Below are 16,204 nucleotides of genomic sequence, written 5' to 3' on the forward strand. Positions count from 1 at the left end.
ATGGGGTGTTAGGAGAGGATTAATACCTCTGTCGGAGGACACATCGTGTTCCTTCAGGGGTAGTTTGTCCACCTTGGGTCCCCACCCTGCACTCAGCTCTCACCTGTGGGTCCTAGAAGCTGTCAGCAGGCGACAGCGGCCACACCCGGAAACAGCTTCAACTGGCCAGCTAAACCAGGTGAGGGTAGCCAATGGATCTCAAACCCTCAGTGATTTAGGGACTTCCCCTGCATGTGATGACAGGCTCCTGCAGATTGAGCAGACAAGACCAATAGTGGGTCCACTGTTGAAGAAGTTGGTTTCTGCACATCCTGTAGAGGGAAGTGATGGGCAAATGAAACTCATCAACCTGGGGAGGTAGCTCATCTAGGAAAAGGGAAACTGGTCCTAAACCTCTTCTGCTTTGCAGGATATTTTTGGGATAAGAAGAGGCTAAGGAGTAAACCCTACGCAAATCCAGAGTGGAGGCCTTGTACGCCTCCTTGTGGCAACTCCTGCAGGCACATTGGTGCCTAACGTATTGCTCTGCTTTTCTTTGGGCCACATCAGTGAGGCCGAGAGGGGGTTCTTGTTGCCTTGGCAGCCCAGGACCTCCACACACTGCCCAGGCTTGCGCCCCAGGGAGGTCACTGGTGCTGCTAATGCAGTGGTTTGACTTCACTTCCAGAGGTGCACTCTGATGTCTCTCGAGATAGATGGATGCAAATAAATGTTCAGGATTCCAGCTAGCTAGTTAACCCAGCTCAGGGCATTCCATCTCCAGTCTCCCAATTTTCTTTCCCAAACAAACACAAAACATTCCACGGCTCTGGAAAAAGCTGTTTTCACTGGGCTACTTCTGAAACATCTGGAGAACACCATATTGGCTACCCTGTCTCACTCCCTTACTTGGTAATGCTGATGATTGAACGCATGTGCAAAACATATGCTCTACTCATCTTCTCAAATTACTTGCAGAATTACACGTACTCAGAGGAGGCTTCCCCTTGCAACCCTGCTTGAATCACTGTTCTGGTTTTGTCTCCTTCTAATCAGGAGACATCCTTAGAACAGTTACACGGGTCCTGAAATATAAGAATGAAGTAAGGCTTTCAATGTAAACCTTTCGCAGGTGTTAAAGAGAAGGCTGCCTCCAGTTCAGAAGAAAAGCTTCCAGAAGCTTGGTGATGGCACAAGGGAACTGTTCTAGTCAGTGGTTCCCAAACTTTCTTGGGAATGTTTCCCCCCTTAGTTCCATAAACTCATCCCCAGTGGCCCCTACCTTGTATTATTCAGAACAGTGATTTGCTTGACCCCCTAAAGAAGATAATAGCCCAATGAAATTCAAAACAGTAACAATTAATTGCACATTTATTTAAAATCTGATTAAAACTATTTAGTTTAATTAATTTATCCACCTCTCCCTTGCCTCTTAGTGCCCCTCTAGGTAATCCTGCTGAAGGTGGAACCTCTCCCATTGGGAACCACTTCTCTAGTTCTTCCCCCCTGACATCAGTTGTAATACCCTAAGCAGCTCACAGTTGTTTCATCCTATTTCTGTATCCATCTGATGGAATTGCAAGATGGGAAGTGGTTGGGGAAATTTGTACAATGGATGAGGCCTGCGACAGGATGTCGTGCACTTGCCTGCTGATCCTCCAGTGAGCATGCTCCCTTCCCTGTCCTTAGGGGAAAACCACTAATCCAAGAAACAGATGCCTTCCCACTATTTCTCTAGAGGTCAATTTATGATGAATGAAAAGACTTGTTGCAATAAACACAGAGGGCAATTTTTAATAGTGGTGTTTTTGTAGCAGAGTTGAGCAAAAATGCCCAAGGAGATTTGAGGTTTTGCCTTAAAACAATTCCTTCCTTTTCCTTTTTTGTTCCTGTTCCTGGAAAAACAAGTCAGTAAAAAATTAATTATCCATTGTATAGATGGTTTGTCTCACTTAACAGGGCTGCATTTGCAAATATCCAGCCTTAATATCTATAGCTGCTGGATACAGTTATCTCAGCAAGCAACTAGACTGGCTTGTGCCTTCATCTAGGGCAGCAGGTTTGGGGAAACTTTGGGCCCTTGCATGCTGCTGAATGACATCTCCCATCTTCCTTGGCCATTGATCTTGTTTGGTGGGGTTGATGGGAATTGTAGTTCCGTAACCTCTGGACAGTCAAAGGTTCCTCCCACCTTATCCAGGGGCATGGTCTGAAGACATCTGCTGCAGGAATCTTGCAGAATATAAGGAGGTTTGGGTCTGGTCAGTGCCCAGATAAAAGACCTCCTAGAAACTATGCATACCACCCTGAATACTTTTCTGAAAGAAAAGTATGATGATGCTACTAGTAATAATAATCAATTTACAATGCTATATATAATTATGAAAGAGTGGGAATAATTTGTTAATGAAAAGGTAGGTGTTTCATGTATAAGCATGAGATGGTGAAATTCTATAGGTAAGGACTTCCTTTTATGTATCCTGGATCTCAGTAATAAAGGACTTAAGAGAAGCCTCCTGGATCAGGCCATTGGCCCATCCATCTAGTCCATCATCCTGTTCTCACAGTGACCAACCAGATGCCCGTGAGAAGCCTGCAAACTGGACCCTGGCACAAGAGCTCTCTCCCCTCCCATGGTTTCCAGCAACTAGTATTCAGAAGCATTTCTGCCTCCAAACTGAGGCATCCCCTTCACACTAAGGAAGAAGGGGTGAGGAAAGATCTACTCCAGGAACAAGGAGGGAAGAAAGATTGACGGGAACTGCTGCCCATGTGGACACTGCTGCCTGAGGTAGTTGCCTCACCTTGCTTCATGGATGGGCCAGCTAGCCCTGGCAAGTAGCCATCAATAGTTCATGAATGCACCCAGTCCTCTTTTAAAAGTTGGTGGCCATCATTGCCTCCTGTCGGAGTGAGTTCCGTAGTTTAGCTATGCACTGCCTGAAGGAGGACTTCCTTTTATGTAGCCTGGATCTTCCAACATTCAGCTTCATTGACTGTCCATGAGCTCTAGCATTATGAGAGAGAGAAACTGTTCTATATCTGCTTACTCCATGCCATGCATAATTTTATAATCTTCCATCATGCCACCTCTGACTCGTCTTTTCCCTAAATTAGAAAGTACCTCATTCTTCAGCCAAAAAGTCTCTCAAAGTGACATATGTGCAATCAAGTAAAACAAGACAGTTCTGCCTGCAGGCTTATAGTCTAAAAGCATGACATGCAAGGGGGAAGGGGCAGAGAGGGAAGGGAAGGGAAAGCAAATTCAGGTACCAGTTCTTAGATAGTATTATTATACTGACCAGCTGGCACAGAAGCTCACCAAATGCCAACTGTGCCATGTTAAAAGGACCAAACACTTAATCTTGTCATGCTTTGTTCAAAGCATCACAGTTTGCATAGCAACAAATGACTTCTGTGATGGCTGATCATATGGAAAAAATTCAGTCCCTGTGTGACACGGATTTAACATGGTTATCAGTAAGCATCATTTCTTCTCTGCATTATTCTGAGTATCCTTTCCAAAGTACACATTCCTCACTGAACAACAAATCTGGGCAGAAGATATGGCCTGGTAAATACTGCTATCAGTATTGTAAAGTTGAATGGAGTTTCCCTCCCAATTTTCATCAGTTTCAGCCAGCAAATACAACTTCTACAAATTGGAGGCCATAGACCAGTGGTCTTCAGCAGGTGGGTTGGGATCCATTACCCGGTCACAGACTGATTTTAACAGCAACACTACCACCATACAAATACACAGTAAAAAATTAAGCAATAGGTTCTGAAATGCTTGTTTGGGTTAAAAGTTAAAGGTCTGAAGAAGCTGAAGACTACTGTTCCAGAACAGCTACCCCATTCTGGTGCCCTACAGTTGTTTTATACTATAACTTCCATCAGCCCCAGCCTGAAACATCTGGAGATCACCAGATTAGGAACAGCTCTTCTACAGCTTTTTCCCCCCTTTAAGGGAAGGGGGAGAAAGCAAAACTTTCTGAACTTCAGGTCAATGGGTTTTGTGTGCATGCTTTTTTGGATCTTCTCCCATGTGACCAAATTTCAGTCCAACTCTTCATGTGTAAATCCTTCTTAATTGCATTCTGAATCTGGTCCATTAAACTTAATATCTCAAGAAGCTTTTGTGTCAGTGTTTCTTGGACTAAATTCCCCCTTAACAACCACATCACAGGATGAATTTCAAACCATACAGAGACCATATAACATTTTACTGCTGCAGTTTCAATAGACAGGAACATTTTTTGGAAGTATCCAATTTAATAAGTCGGCTCCAGCTTGCTTTTTCCAGCCTCACCCCCACCTACCCCACAACTGCACCTTTTCATATATATCTATTATTTGCAGTATTTTGGAAGTGAGCCACGTAATCCTATTAGAAGTACTTGATTACACTGTGTGCCCTGTTTGTATCCAAAAGAGCCACTTGCAGTAAAGGTTTGCCTCCTGTCTGCTCTTTCTCCGGTTGTATTTTACCCAGCCCAAACAGGAGCCCAGTTGGAGTGAAGTCGATCCCAGGGATCCCCTGCTGTGTCTCAATTATTGTCCTTTTTTAAAGCTTTCAATTTATTACAGGAAAGCCTTTGGCTAAATTGGTTTGGGGAGGGAAAATATAATTAATTTGAAAGATAATCTGCTCTCACAATGGAAGGTTTCTTTGTACTGAGTGTCTGGGAAAAGGTTGGGTTGAAGAAAGCACTCTGGACATCTTAGCTTCCTTCTTAATTGGGCACTTGCTGTTCTCTGAATATCTTGAGGCGTGTTGAGGACTGGCTGTACTGGGAGACCAAGTCATTTGCTGAATTCATGCAGTACAAACGGAAACTCATAACTACAGAACAACAAGACCATCCAGAGGCTGCATGGACAGACCCCTTTTTCAATTGATTTAATAGTACCTTTTTGTTTCAGATGTTAGGTGTGTTGATCTAGTTCAGCCTCTGCCAACCTGTGACCTTCCAGATGTTTTTGGATTCCTCCTCCTGTTAGTCCCAGCCCCAGCCTGGGAGTGCAGCAGCACCTAGATGGCACCATGATGGGGAGGGTGAGCTACTAGGCAAGGCAGCATATCCAAAGGTAGCACCCCATCAGCCAAGTGATGAAAGTAGAAACCTGTTTCTTTGGACACCTGGAGAAAATATCTCACACAGGAGGCATAATATAGGTTTTAAGGGGAACAAGAAATGCAACATGCAGGCTTTAAAACTGAATTTTGCAGGTAGTTCTGGTAGAAAGAAACAGCAACAGAGAGGTGGAGAAGGGAAATTTCATAGAATCATAGAAGGATCCTGAGGGTCATCTGTTGGCATTGTGTTGCAGCTATTGCATGAGCAGCTAAAAGAGATCAGAGCTGAGATGGATAAGATAGTGAATGAAAATAGACCAGAGAAAGATGAGATGGGAAATGAGGTTAAAGAAAACAGAGACTTTTGGAGAATATTATTGATAAAGGACTGCCAGAACAGGGAGAGCAAAATGTTAAATTTGGTGGCAATTGATGATAAAATTGTGAGGATCTTCACACAGGTGCTCTTGTGTGAATAAAGGTGAAGGGTATTGTTTCTCAACATGGAGGAATAGTTGTTGAAGTTATTGGAGGTAAAGTTCTTGTGCTGGACTGGAGGGTAATTCTTGTTGATGTAAGTTGATAATAACAATTGAGGAACCCATATTTTGTGTGGAAAGGAAAATGAATGGACTTGAGATGTTTGGGTCTGAAGGTTGGAATACTTTGAATAATCTTTTTATATGTATCTGACAAACAGAGAATCAGAAGCCCTTTTTCTTTTCTCCCCCCCCCCCGTTTTCATTCTTTTATTACCTTTATCTTTCTTCTCTTTCTTTTGTTCCCCTTGCTGTGTGTGTGTGTGTGTGTGTGTGTGTGTTTGTGTGTCCTCTACTCTGGGTCATTGAAAGGATTGTATGCACATGAAGGTGATGGTTGGTTGGTGAAGGACCCTGTGCGAGAGGCAGGGCTAGAGAGGTTAAAAGCAACAAAAAAGGCTTTTATGGGTATGTTCGTAGCAAAAGGAAGAACAAAGAAACAGTGGGATCACTCAGACGAGAAGATGGTGAAATGCAAACAGGAACTCCTCAATGCCTTCTGAACTCCTCAATGCCTTCTTTGCCTCAGTCTTCTCCGATAAAGAAAACAATGCCCGACCTGAAGAATTTGGAGCAAATGATTCAGCAGAGGAAACACAGCCCAGAATAACTAAGGAGATAGTACAAGAATACTTGGCTAGTTTAGATGTATTCAAGTCTCCAGGGCCAGATGAACTGCATCCGAGAGTATTAAAAGAACTGGCAGATGTGATCTCAGAACCACTGGCAGTCATCTTTGAGAATTCCTGGAGAACGGGCGAAGTCCCGGCAGACTGGAGGAGGGCAAATGTTGTCTCTATTTTCAAAAAGGGGAAAAGAGAGGACCCAAATAATTACCGCCCAGTCAGTCTGACATCAATACCAGGGAAGATTCTGGAGCAGATCATTAAGCAAACAGTCTGTGAGCACCTAGAAAGGAATACTGTGATCACCAATAGTCAGCATGGATTTCTGAAAAATAAGTCATATCAGACTAACCTGATCTCGTTTTTTGACAGAATTACAAGCCTGGTAGATGAAGGGAACGCAGTGGATGTAGCCTACCTTGATTTCAGCAAGGCATTTGACAAGGTGCCCCATGATATTCTTGTAAAGAAGCTGGTAAAATGCGGACTTGACTATGCTACCACTCAATGGATTTGTAACTGGCTGACTGACTGAACCCAAAGGGTGCTCATCAATGGTTCCTCTTCATCCTGGAGAAGAGTGACTAGTGGGGTGCCACAGAGTTCTGTCTTGGGCCTGGTCTTATTCAACATCTTTATCAACGACTTGGATGATGGACTCAAGGGCATCCTGATCAAATTTGCAGATGAGACCAAACTGGGAGGGGTGGCTAACACCCCAGAGGACAGGATCACACTTCAAAACGACCTTGACAGATTAGAGAACTGGGCCAAAACAAACAAGATGAATTTTAACAGGGAGAAATGTAAAGTATTGCACTTGGGCAAAAAAAAATGAGAGGCACAAATACAAGATGGGTGACACCTGGCTTGAGAGCAGTACATGTGAAAAGGATCTAGGAGTCTTAGTTGACCACAAACTTGACATGAGCCAACAGTGTGACGCGGCAGCTAAAAAAGCCAATGCAATTCTGGGCTGCATCAACAGGAGTATAGCATCTAGATCAAGGGAAGTAATAGTGCCACTGTATTCTGCTCTGGTCAGACCTCACCTGGAGTACTGTGTCCAGTTCTGGGCACCACAGTTCAAGAAGGACACTGACAAACTGGAACGTGTCCAGAGGAGGGCAACCAAAATGGTCAAAGGCCTGGAAACGATGCCTTATGAGGAACGGCTAAGGGAGCTGGGCATGTTTAGCCTGGAGAAGAGGAGCTTAAGGGGTGATATGATAGCCATGTTCAAATATATAAAAGGATGTCACATAGAGGAGGGAGAAAGGTTGTTTTCTGCTGCTCCAGAGAAGCGGACACGGAGCAATGGTTCCAAACTACAAGAAAGAAGATTCCACCTAAACATTAGGAAGAACTTCCTGACAGTAAGAGCTGTTCGACAGTGGAATTTGTGTGGTGGAGTCTCCTTCTTTGGAGGTCTTTAAGCAGAGACTTGACAACCATATGTCAGGAGTGCTCTGATGGTGTTTCCTGCTTGGCAGGGGGTTGGACTCAATGGCCCTTGAGGTCTCTTCCAACTCTATGATTCTATGATTCTATGATCTCCCAGAGTGGGAGGCTGGGAGAAGAAAGGGAAGCTCCCAGGTGAGAGCTAGGAGGGTCATAGGATTATAGAATCATAGAATTGTAGAGCTGGAAGGGACCCTGAGGATCATCGGGTCCAACCCTCTGCAAGGCAGGAATATGTAACTGTCCCATACGGGGATCGAACCTGCAACCTTGGCGTTATCAGCATCACACTCTAACCAGTTGGGTCCACTCCCTTCTGTGTGAGACAAGGATTAAGATCTACCTTTCAGAGAGGGCTTTGAATTTTCTTCACTCTTTTTCTTCTTTTTTTAGATTAATATGTTTTTTATTGCATTGTATGATGGAAAAGTTTTCCCCAAAAATTATTTGGAAAAAAAGAATTTTGTTTCTTGTCATTTGAATCTATTGGCCTTTGGAACTCTCCTGACATCACACCTGTCACTGGTCCTTCTTCACACCTTGATTGTTTTTGCATGGCTGAAATGTGTTCTTTAACTCTGTTAATATTGATTTATTTCATAAAATTTATTTGCAGCTTGATTGTAAAAAAAATAAACAGCTCAAAAAACTCAAAGCGATTTATGAAAAGAACAAAACAATATTTTTTTCCCATAAAAGCAGTCAAAAACAGCTATTTAAGACATAAAAAATAATAATTAAAATCAATGATAAGCTAAAACATGAGTGCTGCCACATTAAAATATTGAGTTCTTACAAATACGTAATGGTTAATATGTGGCACTTAGACCAGGGCCAGTTTTATGAGTCAAAGTGGTCAACTGGGCATATATGGGATAAGGCATCTCAGGGAAGCTGGTCCCAAGTTGTGAAGGGCTTTGTATACTTTTAGTTAACGTTTTGAACTTGGCCAGGCAGAAAATTGGCAACCAGCACAAGTCTCTGAGCACAGGTGTTATATGCTGGCAAGGTCTCACTCCTGTCAGCAATCATGCTGCAGCATTCCGCACTAGCCGCAGCTTCTAGGTCCAGGTGCAAGGGAAGCCCCATGAGGAGCGCATTGCAATAATCCAGTCTTGAAGTCCTCAGAACATGAACTACCGCCTGATACTAATGCCTCTTGCTTGTCTGGATGAAGGATAGAGAGGAGTTTGTGTGTAGAAAGCCTCCTGCAGAAAGGTAGCATTTACTGCTTTTCCTGCATTTTTGTGCCTGGCCCCGCCCACTTCTGGGAAGGCTGCCCACAAGGGAAAGTGACCCTTGGGAGGAAAAAAATGTTACCCATCACTGGTCTGGAGTCTAAAAGGACTTAACTGCACCTTGGCTGCTTTACTGCCATTGATGCCCAACTGGATCTTGCTTTTACCAGGTGCCGTTCTCACCTTCCTCTCCTCCCATCTCTCTTTTCCCATCTGCAGCCTGGGTTGGATCCTTGGGCATGGGGATGATATTCTTCTGCTCTCCTATCGTGAGCATCTTCACCGACCGGATCGGCTGCAGGACGACGGCTGCCTCGGGAGCGGCCATTGCCTTCATAGGGCTCTTCTCCAGCTCCTTCACCAAGTAAGTCTTCAGAACTTTGATCCTGCATCACTGTCCAGCATTAATGTCTGGTGTGAATTGTGTTTTAGGGCTCTTCTTATACTCTGTTACCAAACCAAGGCAATTGGTGTTTTAGCGAAGAAGAAGAAGAAGAAGAAGAAGAAGAAGAAGAAGAGGAAGAAGAAGAAGGAGGAGGAGGACCCAGATCCTGCACTGTGTTTTTCTCTTCCTGATTGTCACTTCAGATCAACTGCAGAGGTCCACTTTCATGGAGAATAATTGCAACTAGCCACGAGGGCTATAATAATAAGAATTTATTATTTCTACCTCACCCATCTAGCTCGGTTTCCCCCGCCACTCTGGACAGCTTTCAACAGAACATTAAAAACAGAATAAAACTTCAGATATTAAAAACTTCCCCAAACAGGGCTATGCTCTGCTATCCATGGTTGGAGGCAGTATCCTTCTGAATACCAGTTTCTGGGAACCACAGGACAGGAAAGTGCCCTTGTGCTTGGGTCCTGCTTGCAGGTTTCCCACAAGAATCTGGTTAGCCACTGTGTTAGTACAGTGTTGGGGCTAGATGAGCCATTGGCCCAATCCAGCAGCTGTTTCTTATGGGATAATGCTAGACAAAGCCAGTTTGTGGCATGCATCTTAGGTGGTCCATCCCATGCATGCAAGCAACCATCTGAAGTGCCTGATTCCGTTGACACCCTTCAGAGGGGCATGCATTTGCAGAACGTTGCACATTCAGGAATCTCAGCCTAAGAAGGGGTGCAAATTGAGGGCCCAGGAGAAGATATTGTCCTGTGTACCTGGCTCTAGCCAGCCTGAAACATGGAGCCTTCTAGTTATTTTAGAGACTTGCAAAGGGCACCTTTCCCCTCTTCTCCACCTCATCCAACCTCCTCCTGCGCCCCATCCACCCTTGGTGCTGTGCGGTATAGTGCAAAATGGCTCAGGATCCAAGCTGTCTGTCTGATATTTGGGTTTATTGTTGCTACTAAGATGCAAGAGGAAAGGATGTATTTCAACCTCATCACGTACACATTCCCTTCACAACCCTACTGCTCAACCCCAGGGTATTATTAGGCTCAGCCAGCCTAGTTCTCTCTTCCCCTTCTCCTCATTTACCCGACCCCAGCTGACTCTCAGTGTCCTTCAGCCATAAACGCAATTCTTAGGCTTGCACAGCCCGCCTAACTGTAAACCCTTTGGTTGTTTCAATGAAGTCCTATTCAGAGCAAACCCACTGAAATGGATAAACCTAGTCAGTCATGTCCGTTAACTTTAATTTTATTGGTTTTTCACATAATGCAATAGAAGATTCAAAATGTAGAACAAATAGGAAAAAAAGGATAAAATCCTGGAAGTAAATAAAATAGTATATCTAATAGGAGATAAGGTAACAAGAAAGGAGAGGCAATGCACATCAAATAAAGTGGCCCCATTATTTTCAATATAAGTATTATGTGTCCCAACAAGGAAGGTAGCAAAGTTTGTTGCAATAGTTTGCATTGATGTAGGAGATGATTACTTCTACAGGGTCTGGTTCTGCTATTCCATTCTTAGCTCATACGTGAGTCCAGGATTTTAACGAAGCGGTTGGGCAAGTCATATGAATCCCATCTCCCCCAAATCAAAGGCAGCAGCAAGAACAGAACTTCCTGTCATTGACATTCAGTCTGAACCCAGAGGTTCCCTCTTCATGCAGTGAAGAGTTGCCTTTCTTACTTTTATGTTGTGCTGCAGAGTTCTGCACTAACTGCAGCTTCTAGATCAAGCACAAGGGAAGCCCCACTTAAAACACATTGCAGTAATCTTGTCCCCAAGTAATATTCTCTTACTATATAAAATTAAATCTGCATTCCTAGGGTGTACTCTGAGTATGCAGAAACTTTCAGTCAGCCTTGTTTTGCTTTGAAATTTACAAGCATTCAGCCACCTATGTTCAAATGTTTAGTGACATAAAACTTTTCCCATGCCTTTTAGAGCATTTTAACCACTGTGGTACTGCTCTTAAGATGTCGCGGCCTATAACTCTCATTGTCCTTGGCCATTGACCATGCTGGTTGAAGATGTTGACTGTGGTAGTCCAAAACATTTGGAGAGGACCATCATGGTGGTTACCCTGGTTTAAGCTTTTAGTGCCGGTTGAATGCTAGAGGGACTTGGGCCCAACAAGAAGTTCGGCTGAAGCAGGATCAGCATCTTCTGAAAGCCTCTTGGGTCCTTTCAGGGATTGTCCACACTTGACTTATCCTCTGCCCAGAAAGCAGGGGTCCAAGTGGTTTCCTCCTTCCCCGCTCCTTTCCTAGGGAAAACCTGCTCTTCAGTGCTCAATCAGAGCAAATGTCAATCTGGAGAAAACCTGAATTGCCAATAATAGCCATCTGCCTACTTGGAAATAGACCATCTTCTCTGAACTATAGCCCAGATGGCCACATCCTTCAGCTTTCAAAAGAAGATTTTTTTTCCTGCCACACTAAAGTCATTAATAACTGCTAAATGCAACATTAACATTAAAAAACAGAGGAGGTTCATGTTTTTATGTAAGCCAGAACACAATGATAAATGGCCCTTGCAAGCTTTGCTTGGCTATGCATACTAAAAGGAAACATCAGGATATTAAATGGGTTTTTAGCGAAGAATGCATTCTTGCCATAAAATACTTATTTTCCCCTCAGCAATGTGCTGTTCCGACCAAAACACAGAGTTCTTTTTCTGTTTATTTTTAGGGTTTCAGAATGTCTGAGGCTTTCATGCTTGCTGCAAGTTGCAGGTTAGATTTTCAACAGATTTACAGGCCAGCACAATTGAAACCATTCAGTCTCCCTCTATCTTTGAAGCATCGTTGGGCGGCCAAGAATTCCATTCCATTTGTCCTTTATAACCTGTAACTCCTCCAGCCAAGCTTCAAATTATAGGCTATGACCAGAATCCTCAAATTTAAAAAACACAACGCCATAAACTGCTGGAAAATAATGGAAATAAATCATGTTGTTATGACTTGAGGTTGGGGGTGGGAATACCACTTTTATGTAACATTGTAAAGTATCTTAAAATCTCTGGATATAATCCAGCCATAATTAGGCACTGTTAAGAGATTATGTAAATGTTGACTTCATTGTATTGGCTTGTATTAAATTCAGATTTCATTTTCAACTCCACTCACTTCAAGCAAGAGAGCTAAGCACTTATTGTAAACAAGTGGTATTTTTTAAAAAAAGGAGAATAAAAAACTAAAGACATGTTTAAAGTGTCCCACTGAAATCATTAAGATTAAAATGCCACAGCTTTGGCTGGATCCCACCCAGTATTCAGCTCCAGAAGAGAAACCAGGCAAGATATTGTCCAACTAAAGCCTTAAAAGTACAGTCGTACCTTGGTTTTCGAACTGCCTAGTTCTCAAATGTTTTAGCTCCCGAACAATTGAAACCCGGAAGTGACTCTTCTGGTTTTCAAGCGTTCTTTCAGAAGCCAAACATCCGACGGGACTTCCACAGCTTCCGATTGACTGCAAGAGCTTCCTGCCGCCAATTAGAAGCCATGCTTTGGAAGTCGAGTGGATTTACAGATCAGATTCCATTCGACTTCCAAGGTATGACTGTATAGTGACCTTGGAGAGATAATCTAAACCTGAGGGCAAGGCAGAGGACTCCTCCACACTGCTGTCGTTACTGCAGCTGCCTTCTGCAACGTTCTTGACACAATAGTGCATTAATGGTGGATTTGTTCTGCTTTATTACTTGTTCTGCAATGCTTCCCCAATGCTACTGCATTATTGCTATCAAGAGGGACTGCAGCATGACAAAAGTGGGCCAAAAAAAAACCCCTCAGAATTTTTTGTTTATTTATTGAGAAGTTTTAGAATGTATACTGTTTGGCTATGAGGCAGTATGACTGGCCCAAAACATTTGCAGGCCAAACATCCTTGAAAGTGGGGGTTAATTTTTAACACAGAAAGTTGATTTATACCAATTCAGTTCATCTAGTCAAGTATTGTCTGTTCCTGATGGACAGCAGTTCTCTAGTGCCTCTAGAAGGGTCTTTTTCAGCCCTGTCACATGAGTGGTGGTCTTTTTGTAACTAAAGGTGCTAAGAATTGGACCTATTATGGTATGACAAGGCAAAGGTGTATAAAAGTTTTAAAAACCATATTGTCAGGAAAGCATTATACAATGTTTGGACTCGATACAAAGATTTGTTGGAAAGTAAAACTCCCAGGTGGTTGTCACCAATGGAAGCTAAGGCGGTGAAAAAACTTAATATGGGCTCTAAATGGCCAAAATATTGTGAAATTCTAGAACAAGATGGTGAAAAGGTTAAACTTCAGAGTTATGAGAAATTAAAGTCCAAAGTTCGAGATTGGTTGCATTACCATCAGATAAATGAGACATTTAAGCAGGACAGGAAAATAGGATTCCAGAAGGAGAGGTCAAAATTAGAAACAGAATTGTTAGAACCCAATACAAAAAAATTGTCAAGAATGTATAACTTGCTGTTGAAATGGAATACACAGGATGAAATGGTGAAATCAGCTATGATTAAATGGGCACAAGACATCGGTCATGACATTATGTTCGCTGACTGGGAACAGTTATGGACCACCGGTGTTAAATTTACGGCATGTAATGCCTTAAAAGAAAACATAATGAAAATGATCTATAGGTGGTACATGACCCCAGTCAAGCTTGCAAAAATTTATCATTTGCCCAATAACAAATGTTGGAAATGCAATGAGACTGAAGGTACTTTTTATCACCTTTGGTGGACCTGCCCGAGGGTTAAAGCCTTTTGGGAAATGATCTATAACGAAATTAAGAAAGTCCTTAAGTGGACCTTTCCTAAGAAACCTGAGGCTTTTCTCCTGGGCATGGTTGCCCAATTGGTGCCAAAGAAGGATAGGACCTTTTTTATGTACGCTACCACAGCAGCAAGAATTCTTCTGGCAAAGTATTGGAAGATGCAAGAACTACCTACTCTGGAAGAATGGCAGACAAAGGTCATGGACTTTATGGGACTGGCAGAGATGACCGGCAGAATCCGCGACCAGGGGAAAGAGACAGTGGAAGAGGACTGGAAGAAATTCAAAATATATCTTAAAAATTGTTGTAAAATTGAGGAATGTTAAGATGTCAAGGGGTAAGAAGTAGAGAATTACAGCTGTAACTAACAAGTTTATGGAAACGTAATGAAAGGGAACTAATAGACAAACTGACTAAAGGGTTGCTAAAGAATTCCAAAATAAGGATGCAGCGAAAGGGAGGTATGGGGAAGTCGGAGGAAAGAAGGTGTATGAAAATAAGATTATGAAATTATACATGTTTAAATGTTTTGTATGTTTTTGTCTTGTGTTTTGTTTGTTTTTATTATGTGTTTGAAAAATGAATAAAAATTATTTAAAAAAAAAAAGAATTGGACCTATTATTTATGTGTATTGCAACTCAGCTATAATACCTGTTACTTGATACTCTTTGAGATGGCATGGAGTTATAAATGGATGACATGGAGTAAGATGACACCTCAGCGTGCAGTACCATTTTCTTTTTTTAAAAAAATAATATTTATTAAAGTTTTAAATGTTACAAAAAGAGAAAGAGATAACTCCAAGTTAAACAAAAACTTGACAACACATCACAATAATGAAAGAAGAGAATAGAATTTTTTTTAATAAAAAACAGAAAAACAGAAAAAACAATTAAAAAACACAACGAACCTGTCAGGGAACTGCCATCGGAGCCCAGGGAGGTGGCGAGACTCCCAGACGCTGGGGAGGGAACCAGCAGGGGGAGAACTTCCGCTGAGGAAGTAGAGGAGGGGGAAGCGTCGGAGGGAAGGCTCAGAGACGCTTCCAGCAAGGGCAGTGGAGAGAGCTCAGGACCTCCCATTGGGACGCCCATTCTGCGCAGAAAGCTGTCGCGCAGGGAAGCTAGGCGGAGACTCTCGGTTAAGGAGCTTTTATGTTGGAAGAAATTCAGGAAACGCCCACTGACGGATTCTGCCAGCGATTAAGACAGCCACTAAGTAAGGGCTGTCCGGGCAGCGAAAGTTTTAGCCAACTACTCAGCTTGGAGCGGTGTGGCGCTTACGCACAAGCAACCCCTTATCCCATTACAGAACCTTCCCATAACTTATCTTTCATTTGCTTGTTTCCTTGACCTCCTCGCACCTCCCTTTTTTGTATTCTAGTTCGGTTAGCTATTTCAGCAAATCCTTTCCATCTTTCCCAATTTTTATCCTATAATTTATCTTAATATAATGTAACTTTACCTTTCCTCCTTTCATCCATTAACAATCTATTTTTACTTAATCCTTTATAATATTTCTGCTAAAGCCACATAACTTCATTCCAGCCTCCTTCTAACATTCCTTAATTTTACAATGTTTCTGTAGATAAACTTTAAATTTCTTCCAATCTTCTTCCACCGACTCTTCTCCCTGGTCTCGGATTCTGCCAGTCATTTCCGCCAGTTCCATGAAGTCCATTTCACTTTCTGTACAATACTCCCCCAATTCTTGGTAGTTCCTCCACCCTCAGAAGCTTGAATGTGTTTGCATATCCTCCAACATTTCTCCAATGAAAATAGGGACGTGATGTTGTTGTTGTTGTTACTATTATTATACCCCACCCATCTGACTGGGTTGCCCCAGCCACTCTGGGCGACTTCCAACATATATAAAAACATGATAAAAAATTAAACATAAACAAACTGCCCTATGCAGGGTTGCGTTCAGATATCTTCTAAAGGTTGTATAAGTTACTTATTTCCTTGGATCAGGGGTTGCATAACTCCAAACCCTCTAATATTTTTCCAATGAAAATAGGGGTGTCCTAAGGGAAAACGGGACATTCCGGGATCAAATCAGAAGCATCTTCTGTAAATCTGGGACTGTCCCTGGAAAACAGGGACACTTGGAGGCTCTGTGTTTTG

The 16,204-nt window shown here is 42.6% G+C and overlaps 1 protein-coding gene across 1 annotated transcript in view; it reads left to right on the forward strand.

The window, feature by feature from the left end:
* Positions 1-16,204, forward strand: part of SLC16A2 (solute carrier family 16 member 2) — a 95,321-nt gene that overhangs the window by 70,515 nt on the left and 8,602 nt on the right. The window contains exon 2 of the mRNA XM_081847145.1: positions 9,143-9,287. Coding sequence (XP_081703271.1) covers positions 9,143-9,287 — 145 coding nt within the window. The remainder of the gene's footprint in view (positions 1-9,142; positions 9,288-16,204) is intronic.

The sequence above is a fragment of the Podarcis erhardii genome, assembly GCF_964252035.2.
Source record: "Podarcis erhardii genome assembly, chromosome: Z".
Taxonomy (NCBI): Eukaryota; Metazoa; Chordata; class Lepidosauria; order Squamata; family Lacertidae; genus Podarcis; species Podarcis erhardii.